The following is an 18,227-nucleotide window of genomic DNA, read 5'->3' on the forward strand; positions in this document are numbered from 1 at the left end:
TAGAGTGGGAGGGAGGGAGAGAGAGAGAGAGAGAGAGAGAGAGAGAAGAGACAGAGAGGAGAGAAAGAGAGAGAAGTAGATTAATGTTACAGAGAGAGTGAAGGAGAGCGAAAGAGAGAGAGAGAGAGAAAGTAGAGAGAAAGAAGGAGAGAGATATAGAGAGAGGAAAGTTTGTCAGATTTATTTGTTAATTTGTTAGTTTGTCAATATTACAGAGAGAGAGGGAGGGATAGCGGAAGAGGCAGGGGGAGAAAGAGAAAGACAGAAAGAGGGAGACACAAAGAGAGAGACAGAGAGAGAGAGAGGGAGAGAGGTATATCAATGTTACAGAGAGAGGGAGGGAGAGGGGAGAGACAGGGAGAGAGAGGAGAGAAAAAAGGAGAGAGACAAAGAGCGAGAGAGAAGTGAAAGAGGGAGACAGAGAGAGACAGAGAAAGAAGAGAGAGAGAGAAGAGAGAGAGAAGTGAAAGAGGGAGACAGAGAGACAGAAAGAGGGAGAGAGAGAGAGAGAAGAGAGAGAGTAGTGAAAGAGGGAGACAGAGAGAAAGAAAGAGGGAGAGAGAGAGAGAGAGAAGTGAAAGAGGGAGACAGAGAAAGATGGAAGAGAGAGTGAAGTATGTCTTAGAGGGAGGGAGAGGGGAGAGACAGAAAGAGGTAGAGAAAGACAGAAAGAGGGAGACCAAGAGGAGAGAGAGATGAGAGGTGTATCAATGTTACAGGGGAGAGGAGAGAGAGGGGAGAGAGAGAGGAGAGAAAGTAGAGAGAAAGAAAGAGAGAGAGAAAGAGGAGACAGAGAGAGAAGAGACAAAAGAGAGAAAGAGAGAGAGAGAGAAAGGAATATATAAATGTTACGAGAGAGAGAGAGAGGGGGAGAGGGAAAGAGACAGAGAGAGAGAGCGAGAGAGAGGAGAGAAGAGAGAAAGAAGGAGAGAGAGAGAAAGAAAGAGGGAGAGAGCAAGAGAGAGAAAGAGGGAGACAGAGAAAGGAGAGAGAAAGGGAATATATAAATGTTACAGACAGAGAGAGAGAGGGGAGAGGGAAAGAGACAGGGAGGGAGAGACAGAGCGAGAGAGGAGAGAAAGAGGGAGACAGAGAGAGAGAGAGAAAGAGGTAGACAGAGAGAGAGAGAAAGAGGGAGACAAAGAGAGGAGAGAGAATGAGAATATGTAAATGTTACAGAGAGAGGGGAGAGGGAAAGAGACGGGGAGAGAGAGAGAGGTGGAGAGAGGAGAGAAAGAGGGAGACAGAGAGAGAGATGGAGAGAAAGAGGGAGAGCGAGAGAGAGAGAGGGGGGGAGAGAGGAGAAAAAGAGGGAGAATAAGAGAAAGAGAGAAAGAGGGAGACAGAGAGAGGAAAGGAGAGAGAGAGAGAGAAGTATATCAATATTACAGAAAGAGAGGGTTAAAGAGAAAGAGAGGGAGAGAGAGAAGAGAAAGAGAGAGGAACTAATACTTTACACAAAAGTTTCTTTATTCTTAACTGCTCATTATATGATTTTAAGTACAAGTTAAAGCTGCATCATGTCGCTTTTCTGGTGTTGTCTGTCGTCTGTTTGTCTGAGATGAGATGAGTTTGACATGACATTTCTTTGCCTGCATGTTCCACAGTTCACACGTCTTTATCTCCACAGTTCTGCTACGTAACGCTACGAAGCAGAGTTACAGGTGAGATCTTACGTAAATTTTACTGAGGTAATTTTAACAACAAAAATATGTACAGAGAAAACAAAGATGAGTGAGAACAGGTAAAGGACGCTCCTGGAAGAAAAATCCACCACGAAATCCAGGCACTCCAAAAAAGTAAAAGTCACTCAAGGAAAAGTGAAAGTGTAGGCGAGTTTCAGCTGACGTCATTGTTATTAAAAGCCCGCGTTGCTGCTGGGAAATATTTTGGTCGGAGGCAAGAAACAGGATAGCGTCAAACACAGTGCGTAACCTCGCGTATTTATCCCCCGATAATGGTAAATTCCTGCTGCATTATCAGATGCACAAATAGAAGCACGGAAGAAGGAAAATGTCTTTTTCGTATTCTGAGTGAAAAGAACCGCTAACGGTGAATTAAACGGCTTTCAAACATCCGCAGAGCAAACGTAGAAGATCCTAACAAACCGTGGACTCCAACAAGTTCAACAACACATCGAGACTCTTGGAGGTTTTCATCTTTTCTGCTGTGAATGGCCCAGGAGTTTCCACCAAGTCATTGTGGATATCGCCCAAGTGAATATTTGTCCAGGTAGTTGGCGATTCTGACCAGAAATTTGGTTTGGTCCAGGTTTTGTCGGGGTTGAAAAGGGTGATTGTGGCTCCATCGATGCTTATGAACAATTTCTGGTCAAATGGTCTTTGGTCCTCTGCCGTTAGAGTGGATAAATAACCGGGATCAATACCCTTTACGTGCTTTCTCGCTCCGTCCGTCATGTTGAATTAGTGTTTCTTGCCGCCGACCAAAATAATTCCCAGCATGCAACGCACGCTTTTGTCAACAATGAAACTCACCTATAGTCTAGGCCACAGGTGTCAAACATATGGCCCGGGGGCCGGATCCGGCCCTCCAAGACCTTTAATGTGACCCTCAGCTGATTTTCTACAAAAATATTTTAATCATATTTTCTATTAAAATCTTGTTAAATTTTCTGTGGTGTTTATCACATCAGCGTCTCCAGCGTCTCTGTACGTGGCCCCTCCCACCAGAGCAGCACAAAATGAAGACTTGTCTCTTTCCAAACGCTCTTAAAGGACGATCGTTTTGACTGTTGACCGTGACACCCTCATCAGAAAAATGTCACAAATGAGAAAAGTGGAGCCGAGTGCAGGATTTTACAACAAAAATTGACTTATTCCTATTTACATACAAGTTCATGTTAAAACATTGAGTTGAAATTGTATTTTTCTTAAAGTTTCAGGTTTGTACATAATATTATAATATTTTGTAAAAGAAACAGTTCATCAATTAAAAAAGATTTCTGTAATAGATTTGTGTTTCTCTGCACAAATATTTGAACTTACTGCTGTTTTTGGAGTATATATGCCATGAGTTTTCTGATCCGGCCCCTTTGGGATCAAAGTGGGCTGGATTCGGCCCCCGGACCAAAATGAGTTTGACACCCCTGGTTATATAAAATCACCACGGCGACAAGTAGGTGCTGAAAATTACATCAATACACCTTTAATTTCAAAAACAATCGAGCTGCCACCCAATAAGTAAAAAATACTCAAGGGTCTGAAATCCAGTCATTTTCATTTCGTTTTTTTTGGAGTGGAGAGGACGGAGGAGAGGGAGAGATCGGGCTATAACTCATATTTGCATTGAGACGGATAATCTACGGTTCAGAAAGCCGGGCCTCCATAAAGCCCCTCTGTGCGCTGTGTGCTTATAGTTATGGAGGAGAGTGGAGCTTATTTGGGCATCGCAGTTTGGGTAAACATAAGGTGATGATTGAAGCGGGGCAGCGAGGGGGGAGAGACATTTCCAGTGGTTTTCTATAGAGGATAATTGCAAACAGAGGAAGATGCAGTAGTTATTGTACAGCTACTAAAACAATAGGGGTTTTGTGGTGACGCGGTTCATATATTCACGACAAACAAGGAAATTCTCAAACGGATTTATAGTGTAACAGAAAAGACAGTTGCTCTGGCATTTATGGAGTAGTTTCCTCATTGAGAAAACGAAAAAAAAAAAGAAAAGAAAAGAGAAGAAAGATAAAAACCTGAGCACACTGGACCATTATTTTATTAAGTATTGGAGTGTGAATTGGGCGTTTTCTGTCTGAGGTCGGCCCGCGTCCGAAAAAGCAGTGTTGGGAAGGTGACTTTTAAAATGTATTCCCCTACAGATTACAGATTACATACACCAGAATGTAGTTTGTAACGTAATCCATTAAATTACTTAAGGTGAGTAACGTAATCTGAATACTTTGGATACTGAATACTCTGAATACTTGATTTGCTGTAGAGAAGCAAAGACGAGGAAATCATAACATAAGATGTTTTGTCTGACAATGAAAAGCCCAGTGTTTACTTAAACATATTAAAAATATTATTGATAAAGGAGGAGGAGACACGTTAAATCCTGTTTTAGACCTGGTTTTAGACCTGGTTTAGACCTGGTTTAGACCTGGTTTAGACCTGGTTTTAGATCTGGTTTAGACCTGGTTTAGACCTGGATTTAGACCTGGTTTAGACCTGGTTTAGATCTAGTTTAGACCTGGTTTTAGACCTGCTTTAGACCTGGTTTAGACCTGGTTTAGATCTGGTTTAGTCTTGGTTTTAGACCTGGTTTTAGACCTGGTTTTAGACCTGGTTTAGACCTGGTTTAGACCTGGTTTAGACCTGGTTTAGATCTGGTTTAGATCTGGTTTAGACCTGGTTTAGATCTGGTTTAGATCTAGTTTAGACCTGGTTTTAGACCTGGGTTAGACCTGGTTTAGACCTGGTTTAGATCTAGTTTAGATCTAGTTTAGACCTGGTTTTAGACCTGCTTTAGACCTGGTTTAGACCTGGTTTAGATCTGGTTCAGACCTGGTTTTAGACCTGGTTTAGATCTGCTTTAGACCGGGTTTAGACCTGGTTTAGATCTGGTTTAGACCTGGTTTAGTCCTGGTTTAGACCTGGTTCAGACCTGGTTTTAGACCTGGTTTTAGATCTGCTTTAGATCTGGTTTAGATCTAGATTAGATCTAGTTTAGACCTGGTTTTAGTCCTGGTTTAGTCCTGGTTTAGTCCTGGTTTTAGACCTGTTTTAGTCCTGGTTTAAACCTGGGTTTAGACCTGGGTTTAGACCTGGTTTAGACCTGGGTTAGATCTAGATTAGATTTAGTTTAGACCTGGTTTAGTTTCCGGCAATGAGTGGAATAAGAAAGAAGAAAAAAGAAAGGGGGATATAGCCCAAAATGTGAAAACAGGAAAACAGGAAAATACCGCCATGTAATCCATTTATTTCAACAAAGTAACTGTAATCCAATTACCACTCACTGAAACAGTAACTGTAGCCGAATACAGTTACTCATAATTTGTACTCTGATTACTTAACTCCGGTACATGTAATCTGTTACTCCCCAACACTGCGTGAAATGTTATTTAAGAGTAAAAAGGTGAGAGTAGTTCCTCACGTGTGTCTGTTTACATCCACACAGCGCACGGATCGAGGTGAAGCTGCAGATTCATAATACTGACTACTTCCTGTGGACTTTATCACCTATCTTTTACGCTTTAAAAAACCAAATATCTGAAGTACTGCACCATATTTCACAAATAATAATAACACTGTTTTGTCTTGTATCTAAACTTGAAGTGCAGGGCTCTGATCTTTTCAACACTGAGTCCAAACATAAACTCTAAATATTTCTCCAAACCTACTACTACTACTAAGTATGAGTCGTCAAAAGCTGATACTAACAGGTTCACTGTGGGTTGTGTTCACATTCAAGAATTGGATTATGTGATAATTTCAGATAGAGGGCGTCACACTCCCAGATGGTGCAAGAGACATTTTTCCATATTGACTACATTGTACTTTGCCATGAAATATACAAACAATAAACTCACAAACTTGATTGGTTCTTCAGGTGATTAGATCCTAGACCTTTTCTCTTCATTACCACAGAAATCTGCATTTTAATAATATTCATTGTAGCTGCATCCACTTAGATTAAGCATTATAGACTTGTAGAATGTTGTGACGTACCGTATTTTTCGGACTATAAGTCGCACTTTTTTCATGGTTTGGGTGTTTCCTGCGACTTATACTCCGGTGTGACTTATATATTAAACTTTTCAGACAGCTGTGAGAGGTTCTAGTCTTGTGTGTCAGTTTTCTGCGCATGTCTCCTGCAGAAAAAGCCACTGTCCTGCTGCAAGTAGTGAAATATGCAGCAGAAAACTATTATCGAACAGCAGAAAGAAAGTTTGGAGTGAGCGAGAAACTTGTGAGGGACTGGCGGAAAGCGGGGATGGAGAACACAGCTTCACGGCAACTGCGAGGGTGCGCCGTGAAACTTTCCTGGAAGTCACTGGATGAGAAAGCCTGAACTTCAGTGACAACCGGAGTTGCTCAGAAGTGACACCGAGGACGAAGAATTCAATGGATTTAGTGATTTGGAGTGAGATCGAGAGTTTGATAAACTTATGTTCTGTTGTTTATGCTATAATTATCTGAATAATTGTTAATATTTTACATTAACATTATAACGCCTGTTCAGCCTATTGTTCTTTATTCTATCGTTGTTACTGGAACTTGCCTTTCAAGATAAAATGTTGGTTCCTGGTCCCTGATTTTATAAAATAAATTTCCCTCAAAACGTGCGACTTATATATGTTTTTTCTTCTTCATTACGCATTTTTTGGCTGGTGTGACTTATACTCCGGAGCGACTTATAGTACAAAAAATACGGTCATCTGAAAACCCCCCGTATAACTCTATGGGAGATTCACTGTTTTTGTAAGAAATCTCCACATTTATGATCCACAAATGCTGAACGTTAAGGACTGGCTCCACAAACTTACCGTAGTAACCTTTAAAAGTTCTTTCTTTCATTTAAAGTTCTTTCAGCTGACAACAATCACATCTTTAAGGGTTGAATAATGACCTCACTTTCTGATTGTTAAATAATTTCACCAGAGAAGTGACAGGAGAGACTTTGTGCCAGTTTTTGTTTCGCGAGGATAGGCCCAGCAATTACCGAGACATTAACCATAAACCAGGGGAAAATATTTGCATTTTGACAGTTTAACAGCAAATTTTACTTTGTCTGATTACATAAAATACAAACTCCTACGAGGTATTTAAATGGATGAACAGTTTGTATGATTCAAACCACACACTTCTGCTGTTTTTGTGATGGTATTAGAACAATCCTACCTGCTCAGATATCTCAGAGAAATACGAGTGTTTTGAAAGAATCTTGAACTTGTTTTTGGAATAATTCTTGGCTCTTTTTGTTAAACCAATCCCCAAGTATTCACAGACAATATAATGGAGGATGACACAGGAGGAGCGGTCCATCTGAAATTATACTTAAACCTGCAGTTGGTAAAACATGGACATGCGAACTCAGCAAAACGCCGCAGAAAACGAGAGGAGTTAGAAATCAAATGTTGTGCAGGGAAAGTGAACTGGACCAACTTTTGTAATTGTGTAGGCCTTTGAATGTTTTTATTTTATTCTTGTAAAGAGGGTTGTGGTATCGTCTTACTTAAAGATGATTTTTACAGTCTTAAAAACATGAAAAACAGAACCAGCTCATTTTAAACGGTTTGTTGTCGGTCGAAAGTAGAGTCCTGCAATCTGCGGGACTCGACGCAAAACAGTGCGGCGCGGGACACATTTTGAAAGGTCACTGCGGGCGCGGGCGGGAGCGAGACTACACAACGCGGGAGTGAGCGGGTGGGATGATAAACTGCAGTCCCACAAACTAAATCTGAGTGTAAAGTAAAATATACAAATGACGAATGTAAGTATGTCATGCATAATTTGTGCTGGATATTTTATTTGGCATTGACCGTCCCACAGACAGTCCCCCCCGTCCCATACGCTGCGCGGACAGTTCCCCCTTCTCCTGTACGTCGCGCGCGGGCTGTGCCACTGAACCCGAACTAAACCAGGACAAAACCATGTCTAAAAACTTATGCAGTCCAATTCCTTTCGCTTCTCCGTCTTTGATAGAGCTTAAGAAAGCAAGAGTTCTCATCCTGCAGGATTTTGAAAATTACAATTCTTTGCGGGAGCGCGGGGGAGTGGGACTGAAAATTCTGTCCCGCGCATTCAGAGCATCCTCATTATTCACACTGATGAGTTTATAAGCAATTTTCTCAACTTTCAGAGACCAGTGTGGAGTTTTGCTGTGACGGTAAATCTAACAACACCTAGAATGTTAACGCACGCTTCCTGATTGTCGGAGGATAAAACACTTTTAAAATTAGATACAGAGATCAGCACACAGCAGACTTAGGCAACGTTCAGACTGCAGCCTGAAGTGAAATCAGATTTTTTTTGGACCCCTATGCTCCCGTATCTGATCTTTTAATGACAGTCTGAACAACACAGATCCGATTTTTTCAAATGCGACTCAGGCCACTTGGATATGTGCTCCTAAAACCGATACATAGCCGATCTATTGGCATGTGACTTCAGTCTGAAAAGCCAGGTCACATTCATCCCACCTACAAATTTTCACAAACGTTCTTTTTGTCAAACGAAAATTGTGTATGAACTTCGTGTCAGTGAAGCAGTGAAGCACATGTCGATCCCACCACTCTTGGCTGCGACTCTGCACCTACATATTCCTCTCTACGGACGTTGCTGCCACTGCCCCACAAAACGCCATGACTAAAAACCTCGTCCTTCTCCTTCTCAATCTCCTCCTTAAATCAAACTGTACATGTTCTGGCTCGGGTACGACAACAACTTTAAAATCGGCAGGTACTCAATGCTCACGTCCATGTTTAGGCGACTTCTGTAAACACTGAGCACGCTCGCTTCGTGGGACACTTTTGGGGCGCTTAATGTTCAACACTGGAGATCACATAAGAGTCACACTTAACTGGAAATGTGAATGACCTCGCAAAAAAATCTGATTTCACAAAAAAAAATCCAAATTGAGCTTGAAAGTAGCCTTATTTTGACCGGATGAGCTTCTTATACTATCTATACTGTGGTAATTCTGCTCAAATGCACGGGAAAAAACAGGTACAGATAATATAATATAATATAATATAATAACCCACCTCCCTCTCGTCCTGGTGCAGCCACTGTTTGGGGTTGTCCTCCGTGGCCAGGTAAGCGATCAGGTCCAGAGCCGTGAGACGAGTCTGACGACGAGATGAGACGAAGATGAGCACGGGCTTGGCAGGAGAGTGGCTCCGGATGGCTGAGAGAGAAGAGACGCATGTAAACAAACAGTGGTGACTAAAGGGTCTTAGGACAAGAAATTGCTGAATAAATGTTTGTCGTGTATCAAGCGGCTTATCTAGTATCAAAATGTTCAGAAGGGACCCAGCCATGTTTCTAGAACACCATGAAAGGCATTATAAACACTGTAGCTGTAGAAATAACCCTGTTTCTCATAATACAACAATTCAGTCATTTGTATAACTTGAATTGTGTTCATTTGATTGAAACACAGAAGGATAATGTTTAGTTATTTAGTTAGTTCATTCAGTTGGCCTCAAGCTGAAGTTCTCGCTTTTACCATATGATTTACCACCTTTCATATGAGCAGTTATTGTTTTTATCTTAACTTACACATCCTAACATGATTCTAAAATATACTTGAAGCACTTTGCATCTGTTTTCTGCAGCCAGGTATGTTAGAGAGGGGTAATGTTTGTCAAAAACATGGTACATAAATACTTTTTATTAAAATATTTCTATTTGAGCAACTAAGTTATACAACATGAAATAAGTACCGCATTTTTCAGACTTATAAAAGTAAGGAATTACTTTAATGTGTTGCTTTTTGCTGTAATACAGTAATGTAAGGCATTACAGGGAAAAAAATTGTGATATTTTACTTGGTACAAATGTCAGTAACACGTGTCACAATGCTTTTTTTAACCTGGATTGAAGTGGTGGGTTTTCCGTTTTTCTTTACACAAATTCGCTAAAATCGGAGCAATATCAGCAGCGGTGAAATGTCATTTTTACAGCTCCAAATGTTGGGACGACCCGGAGGTGTGGCCGACGTAGACTGTCGGGTCACTGCTGGTTCAGTCCTGGCTCAGTTCTGGTTTAGTCCTGGTTTAGTCCTGGTTGGGTCCTCCTGGTTCAGTCCTGGTTCAGCTTTGGTTCAGCTCTGGTTCAGCTCTGGTTCAGGCCTGGTTCAGGCCTGGTTTAGTCCTGGTTTAGACCTGTTTTAGTCCTTGATTTAGTCCTTGGTTTAGTCCTTGGTTCAGTCCTGGTTTAGACCTGGTTGGGTCCCTCCTGGTTCAATCCTGGTTCAGTCCTGGTTCAGTCCTGGTTTAGACCTGGTTTAGACCTGGTTGGGCCCTCCTGGTTCAATCCTGGTTTAGTCCTGGTTTAGACCTGGTTTAGACCTGGTTCAGTCCTGGTTCAGTCCTGGTTGGGTCCTCCTGGTTCAATCCTGGTTCAGTCCTGGTTTAGTCCTGGTTTAGACCTGGTTTAGACCTGGTTTAGACCTGGTTGGGTCCTCCTGGTTCAATCCTGGTTCAGTCCTGGTTCAGTCCTGGTTCAGTCCTGGTTCAGTCCTGGTTTAGTCCTGGTTTAGTAATGGTTTAGTCCTGGTTTAGACCTGGTTTAGACCTGGTTTAGTCCTGGTTCAGTCCTCGGTTCAGTCCTCAGTTCAGTCCTCAGTTCAGTCCTGGTTTAGTCCTGGTTTAGTCCTGGTTTAGTCCTGGTTTAGACCTAGTTTAGTCCTGGTTTAGACCTGGTTTAGACCTGGTTTAGTCCTGGTTTAGACCTAGTTTAGTCCTGGTTTAGTCCTGGTTTAGACCTAGTTTAGTCCTGGTTTAGACCTAGTTTAGTCCTGGTTTAGACCTGGTTTAGTCCTGGTTCAGTCCTCGGTTCAGTCCTCAGTTCAGTCCTCAGTTCAGTCCTGGTTTAGTCCTTTAGTTAGTCCTGGTTTAGTCCTGGTTTAGACCTAGTTTAGTCCTGGTTTAGACCTGGTTTAGACCTGGTTTAGACCTGGTTTAGTCCTGGTTTAGACCTAGTTTAGTCCTAGTTTAGTCCTGGTTTAGTCCTGGTTTAGACCTAGTTTAGTCCTGGTTTAGACCTGGTTTAGTCCTGGTTCAGTCCATATACGGCGCAAAAATTCGACATCTTCACTCACTGATGCTTATTTCACAATCAGCGACAGTTTTTTGTGTTGAGAGTAACTTTAACGTGCTGCAATATTCATGTAAAGTTTTATATTTTAAACACAGTAATACTGTAATGTAACAAATCACTTTGAAACGACAGTAACAAGTCATAAATAAATAACACATTACAGTTCTGAAGTAACTTGCCCAACCGTGGTCTTTAGCGTTACCTTGAAAAGTGGGTTTGTTCATTGTGGCCATGCGGGGGCAGTAGTGTTGCCCCGGAAACCCGTGGATGTGCACCTCGAGCGGGACGGGGCGCACAGACGGCCGGAAGTTAAACAATCCCACCTGTTCCGAGACAAAAGAGGAAAAGAAAGTAAGGAGAGGCAGAAGGGACAAAAAGGACAAAACACAAACAGAGATTTACGGCGAGCAGCTGGTGATGTGGAGCCCATCTGTGTAACTCTAACCTCTGTAGTTTAGTCTAGTCTGGGGAGAGGGAGTCGTGTTTGCACATTAAAAGTTTGAAGTTTGAGTGGGACGTGTGCCAGGGACGAAACCAGTGAATGCAAAGATTTATAAGAGAACTCTGACAGTCTGGACAACAGCTTCTTTACACTGCTGAAAGTTTAAGGCTGCAAGATTAATCGCAATCGAATCGAAACTTGAACGGACACAATTAGGCTACGTTCAGACTGCAGGGCTTAACGCTCAATTCCGATTTTTTTTTGTGAAATCCGATGTTTTCGCGAGGTCGTTCACATTTCCAATTAAATGCGACTTGTATGTGACTCCAGTGTGAACATTAAACGGCCCGAAAGTGTCCCGCATGTGACACTGGAGACACGACGACGTCAACCGCAGCGAGCGTCTCTGTGTTTACAGAAGTTGTCCAAACATGGACGCAGCATTGAGCACCTGGAGATTTTAAAGTTCCTCTCGTACTGGAGCCAGAACATGAACAACTTACTTGTTTTAAGGAGGAGATTGAGAAGGAGAAGGACGAGGTTTTTGGTCGTGGTGTTTTGTGGGACAGCGGCAGCGACGTCCGTTGAAAGGAACGTGTGGATGTGGAGACGGAGCCAAGAGTGGTGAGTGGTGATGTGCTTCACTTCAGTGACATGGAGTTCTTTAACAGTTTTCGCCTACTTCAGCACAGAATAGTGACGTTTGTGGCTTGTTGATAACGTGTAGATCGAATGAATGCGCTTTGGCCGTTCACACTGAAGTCACATGTCAAAAGATCAGATATGTATCGGTTTCAAGAGCACATATCCAAGTGTCCTGGGTCACATTTGAAAAAATCAAATCTGTGTCGTTCAGACTGTCATTAAAAGATAAGATACAGGAACATAGCAGCCAAAAAATCTGATTTGGGTCACTTCAGGCTGCAGTCTGAACGTAGCCTTAGTAAATCACAAAGTACAGTATTTTTCGGGCTATTAGGCGCTCTATTAAATGGTCATTAAATGGTCTATTTTCGAACTTTTTTCATAAATAAACCGCACCGGACTTTAAAGGAAACACAACAGTGTGATGTGTGAGTAGGACTTTGTTTGTCACGTTCACGGTGACTCTGGGCTTTGTTCAGTTGTGGCGTGTAGGGAGGGTGCTGTCCGGGACCAACGGATTGTCGGCGTTTTCGCAGTGACTCAGTTGTTCAGTTGTGTGTAGAAGTGGCACATTGCGATCGCTTTTTCGCCTTTTTGCGCACATTTGTTTACGTTTTACAGAAACAAAACTTAAAATCGCATGGCTTATTTGCATAAACTATAAGCGCTGAAAAAAAAAAAAAAACAGCTCTCTCCTTGTGCGTTGATGCGGTTCAGCTTCTGTTGGACTTTCGCGAGACTCCTAACTACGGTCGCCGTAATGCTCCTACAATCCATAATCCAAAGTTATATTAAAACATTTTGACACATTTTTGAGCGCCGTGTAAAAATACGGTACTATAAAAAAACCTTGAAAAACTTGCCTTCTTCCTGCTTGTCTTCATAGATTTAATAACATATTGTCAAAAATTCATGAGAAGTTAAACAGTGCACCTTTAATTATTCGTTATGAAAACAGTAATTGTCATTTTCCAGCGAGTATCGTAACCTTGAACCCATTAAAACCGAACTGTCAGCAGAATTCGATACGGGCTACACCATATCCTCCCCAATATAAACTCCCTTTGTTAAAAATAATAATAGACAAGCTAAGTGTGCAATACTCCAGCTGGATTTTCAGTACAAATCATATGTCATTGTTTTGATAAGTCATGGTCTTATTGCAAATCTCCTTTTAGCTCCAGAATGACAAGCCAAGCCCATCATTTGTATCCCCGGTATCTTCTCTCATCTCTGGACTCTAAACAAGGCAACCGAACTTTAAACTGTGGTCATTTTGGAGATTTGATGCCGTTAAAACGATGCCAAAATATCTGTTTGCCCTAATTACTCCTATTGCAGACATTCAGTCAAATATAAATGGGCAGATGAGAAAATCTTGGAACGATTGAGGAATAATGTGGTTAAACTTCGCAATTTGTAACATAGTAAATTCTTGGTGTATTTCGTACAATGGAGCCGACTGTTGCAATCACAGACCAGATGGACCGCAACAACCTGGATCTCGAAGAGCGGAGAGCACAAAGAAAGGCCTCCCCAAAGGCTTTAGCTCTGTGTCGCAATGGTGGCCAAACCTCAGCTTCAACTAAGAATCTTGATAAAGACGAGTGGCATTTCACTGCAGCTTAGTGTCGCAGTCTTGAGACCGGCTTCGAGACAGCTGTTTTACGGTCTTGGTCTCGTCTCAGGCTCGAGCGCGTTTGGACTCGGGCTTGTCTCGGTTTTGAAGGTGTTTTGACGGTCTCGGTCTTGTCTCGAACTACTTTCAGACTGCTAAATATCACTGTAAAAACCAGTCGATAAGATAACGTAATTGTAAATGTTAGGAACTTGGAAAAAAACAACAACACTTTCCTCACTTTGAAGCCGTGTGCCAGTGGAAATCGGATTAAAGAAGGTGTTCTCAAATTGTGTGTCTTGGTCCAAAAAAGGGGCACAGAGTTTGTTTGGTTTATTTTAAGTCTAAATAAACATTAAACAGATCAAATGGAGTATAGATTTATAAAAGACATTGACATAAATGTGCCAAAATAACTATAAAATACAAATAAATGTAGGGAATTACAAAGACGGTCTCGATTTGGTCTCAATGTCGGTCTTGTCGATCTTTTTAAAGTCTCAATCTTGTGTTCATTTGGGGGGTGGGAAGGGCAGAGACTGTTTACTATTTTGTTTTATACTTTTTGGTTTCTAAAAAAAAAATAGAAGTTGGAAAAAAAAAGTCCCGGTCTTGTCTCAGTCTCGATCCTCAGAGATCTTGGTCATGTCCTGGTCTCAGAACCCTGTGGTCTTGGACTGGTTTTGGTCTCGATTAGTGCAGTCTTGACTACACCAGCTCCGTACGAGTATTTATGATTCAAATAATAATAATAATCATAAAGAGCTGTGGATGTATACAGGGGGTAGGTGAAAACAGACATTTTTGAGCACTCAACCCGCAAGAAATTATTTTAATGCAGGAATCAATCCAAATATAACTCTGGGTAAGTTAATAATGAGGCAGCACTGTGAGTTATACAGAGCAACATAACAATAAATAAGCAAATACGCAGTGGAATTTTGTCAATCTTTTTGTATATTAATCTGGATCCACACTATAATTATTAGCGATCATTCAAGTGTTTTCTAAGACCTTTTTAAGACCAGTTATATAAAAAACATAATACCTATTTCATGGCCTATTTCATAGACCTACCAGCAAACAAAAACAACATTCTTAAATTTGTGTTCATTTATTTGGGAGGAAGACACTTCCCAGCGTGAAAACGTGTTAAACCAACGTTAAAAAACAACATAACGGCGTTAGTCAAACTTTCTGTTTTGCTGAGATTTTCTTTAACTTTTGACGCATTTCTGCTTCTGTTGCCTGTTCCGGAGCTGTAGGTGCCTGATCTTCAGTGACGTGTTCAGAGTATTTTGACCTGTGGCTGTGTTGCGTTCTCAATTATTTGTTCCACCGTCACTCTTTATTTATGCCACGTTATTTAACAAAATAATGGTGATTGACGAATTAAACTTTTGAGAAATGCGATACGAAAAAGTTACATACTGCATACACTTTAAGACGCAGATATAAAAATTCAAGACATTTTCCAAATCTTTTTAAGGTATTATTTCCAAATTCAGACAAATTAAGACACCACGGGACCCTGTGTAAATAAATATTAGTTACACGGCTAAATAATGACTCCGTGTACAGACCTGTCCGATCCCGAGCCAGTCTGCCAGGTCTCGAGCGTTGGCCAAAGCCGTGGACAGACCCACGACCCGGACACTTTTGGACGTGTGCGACGAGATGAAGTTCGTCCTGGACACGATCACCTCCAGGACAGGCCCTCTGTCTTCACCTGAGGCAAACAAATGAGGAGAAATACAGTTAATTTTACATTACATTAACACAAATATAAGAAATTCTCTAGAAAATATATATTTGTAAATGTACCCAAAGTAGAAGTGGACTGGGTTTTGAGGTAACCTTTAGTCACTGATGCTAGAATCATAAAAATAGAAGAACTTCTCATCTTCCTACTGCTACTTTGCATTTTAGAGAATATCATAAATCATAGTTGAAGTAATATTTTGCACAGAAAATTCTTCCCTATCAAGATATTAAGGGAGACTACTGTCAATTTGGGTGATTTCCTTTTAGAAGTTTCCATTTTTTATGTTTGGTATGAGTGCAACCGAGTGAACGCATTTGGATTTAGTCTTATAAAAACAATGGCGCATTGTAGAGACAGTACGCTCTGCATCGTCCTGGTTCATAGCTCTCTGGCCGTAAGGTTTTCAAATGAAGGTGCCTTTAGATTCATGTAGAATCATCTGAGAAGCCAAATCAAGATCACTTAAAAAAAAAGACAGAGCATAGTTAACTGACAGCGCCTCAAAAGTCGGAGGTTTGATTCCCATTCAGAAAAACTTCAGTCGTTATGTCCTTAGGCAAGACACTATAAATGAGTAATGACCACATGTAAGTGCTTTGACAGGCTTCGAAAACCCTGTAAAACGCATTACAAGAGAAAGGCGTTTTTATGAAGCATGCCCAAAGGTTTGAACAGTGGATCACAGAGGGGAAATTACAATCCAAACATGTTTTAAGCATATAAAAAAAGTAACTAACAATAATAAATAATTCTATCATGTGTTTAGTTTTAACTGGAGCAGCTGAGGGGAGCTTTACCCAGCAGATGGATCTCGTCGATGATGAGAATAGCCACTTTCTGGACGTAGCTGCGGTTCTGCCAGCTGCGGCTCACCCCGTCCCACTTCTCCGGGGTGGTGACGATGAGCTCGGCCTGAGCGATGGCCCTCATGTCCGGGGTCACGTCGCCCGTCAGCTCCACCACTCTGGAGCGGAGACAACGGCAGATTTAGGAACTGTCACAGAAACGCTAAACGCTATTGATCGTTTTCGGTGACTTCATTTGGTGTTTCTGCCGGGGAATTAGCGACCATGGCGATGCACAACATAAACACGAGGAAACAGTCGCGTACGTTTTTAGATGGACTGAAAACTCATAAGTGGGACCATTTTACTCAGCTTACTTTTTTCCAAGTTTCTCCTCAATGCGAACTTTCCAGTCCTCTATCCTCTCTCGGACCAGGGCCTTCAGAGGGGCAATATACACCACCTAAAAGGACAGGGGTAAATTAGATCGTTTGTTGTAAATATTTTTTTTATTTACCGTATTTTTCGGACTATAAGTGGCACTTTTTTTCATGGATTGGGTGTTTCCTGCGACTTACACTCTTACTTATACTCAGTGTTGGGAAGGTTACTTTTAAAATGTAATCCCCTACAGATTACAGATTACACACCCCAAAATGTAATTTGTAACGTAATCCATTAAATTACTTAAAGTGAGTAACGTAATCTGATTACTTTGGATTACTTGATATTGTCATGTTTTTTTAAACGACATGAATGTAGCAACCACATCCTGAAAATTCTTGTTTGTTGTCTTCAAATTGTCTGAGCCCAAGTCTCCATGAATAAGCAACTGTTTACTGTAGAGAAACAAAGACCACGACATCTTAATATAAGAGGTTTTGTCTGTTAAAAAGACAATAACAAGATCAGTCTTTCCTTCACCAGATTAAAAAATATTATTGATAGAGAAATTATATGAGATCACCTTAAATTATGTCAACCTACTGTTAGGTGTCATGTTGTTTAGACCTGTTTGTTTGGTTATGTCCTTGTTTAGTCCTGGTTAGTCCTGGTTTAGTCCTGGGTTAGTCCTGGTTTAGTCCTGGTTTAGTCCTGGTGTTAGTTCTGGTTTAGAGGCGCACAGGAGGAAGCGCGGTTTACGCGAGAAAACACGGTCCACACGCGGCGCACGAGACGGCGGTGTCCGCGCAGTAACTACGGAAGGAGACGTGGTCCGCGGGTTCTCAGGTTGATGACGATGATGAAGGTGTTTGTGTGTGTTTGTGTTTGTGTGTGTGTTTGTGTGCACATCCACTCATGTCGCAGGTCACTATAGGACAGTAGTGCAGATATTATGAGTCTATGCAGGTTGTTTTCACCAGTGCCAGTAGCTCCGGTTTCACATTTAAGTTGTAGGCGATTTTATATTTGTTTTTTTTTATATATTTATCTCACATCGGGAGAAGAATTTCCAAGACACAAATGCGTTTTTACCAATGCACTGCTGCTTCCACTGTGTGACTGACACCGCCAACTTTAACATGACGTTTCCATCGCTCTTATTGCCACGTTCTGTTTGGGCTTCAGGCAATGAGTGGAATTACCGAAATAAAAAAAATAAATAAATGGGATGTAGCACAAAATGTGAAAACAGGAAAATACCGCCTTGTAATCCACTTATTTCAGCAAAGCAACTGTAATCCAATTACCACTCATTGAAACAGTAACTGTAACGGAATACAGTTACTCATAATTTGTACTCTGATTACGTAACGGCAGTACATGTAATCCGTTACTCCCCAACACTGCTTATACTTACTTATACTTACACTCTGGTGCGACTTATATATTAACATTTTCAGACTAACAGCCATGAGAGGCTCTAGTTTATTTATTTATTTTACCTTTATTTTACCAGGCAAAACATTAAGAACAAATTCTTATTTACAATGTTGGCCTGGTCTTGTGTGTCAGTATCTAGTACTACTATTACTCCTGTACCACTGTCACTTCACTCTACTGCGCGTGTCTCCTGTAGAAAACGCCGCTGTCTTGCTGCAAATAGTGAAATATTCAGCCAAAAACGGTAATCAGAAAGTTTGAAGAAAGTTTGGAGTGAGCGAGAAACTTTTGAGGGACTGGCGGAAAGCGGGGATGGAGAACACAGCTTCACGGGAACCGGGCGGGTGCTTTCCTGAAGTCACTGGATGAA

General features: G+C 41.4%; 1 protein-coding gene across 1 annotated transcript in view; it reads right to left on the minus strand.

Annotated features, from left to right (window-relative positions):
• The window catches only part of ascc3 (activating signal cointegrator 1 complex subunit 3), a 323,589-nt gene that overhangs the window by 45,558 nt on the left and 259,804 nt on the right, over positions 1-18,227 (minus strand). The window contains 5 exon segments of the mRNA XM_055163753.1: positions 8,720-8,862; positions 10,981-11,101; positions 15,067-15,212; positions 16,046-16,212; positions 16,411-16,496. Coding sequence (XP_055019728.1) covers positions 8,720-8,862; positions 10,981-11,101; positions 15,067-15,212; positions 16,046-16,212; positions 16,411-16,496 — 663 coding nt within the window.

Source organism: Boleophthalmus pectinirostris, unplaced genomic scaffold (assembly GCF_026225935.1).
Source record: "Boleophthalmus pectinirostris isolate CB_2022bp ecotype Guang Dong unplaced genomic scaffold, ASM2622593v1 HiC_scaffold_6, whole genome shotgun sequence".
NCBI classification, from domain to species: Eukaryota; Metazoa; Chordata; class Actinopteri; order Gobiiformes; family Gobiidae; genus Boleophthalmus; species Boleophthalmus pectinirostris.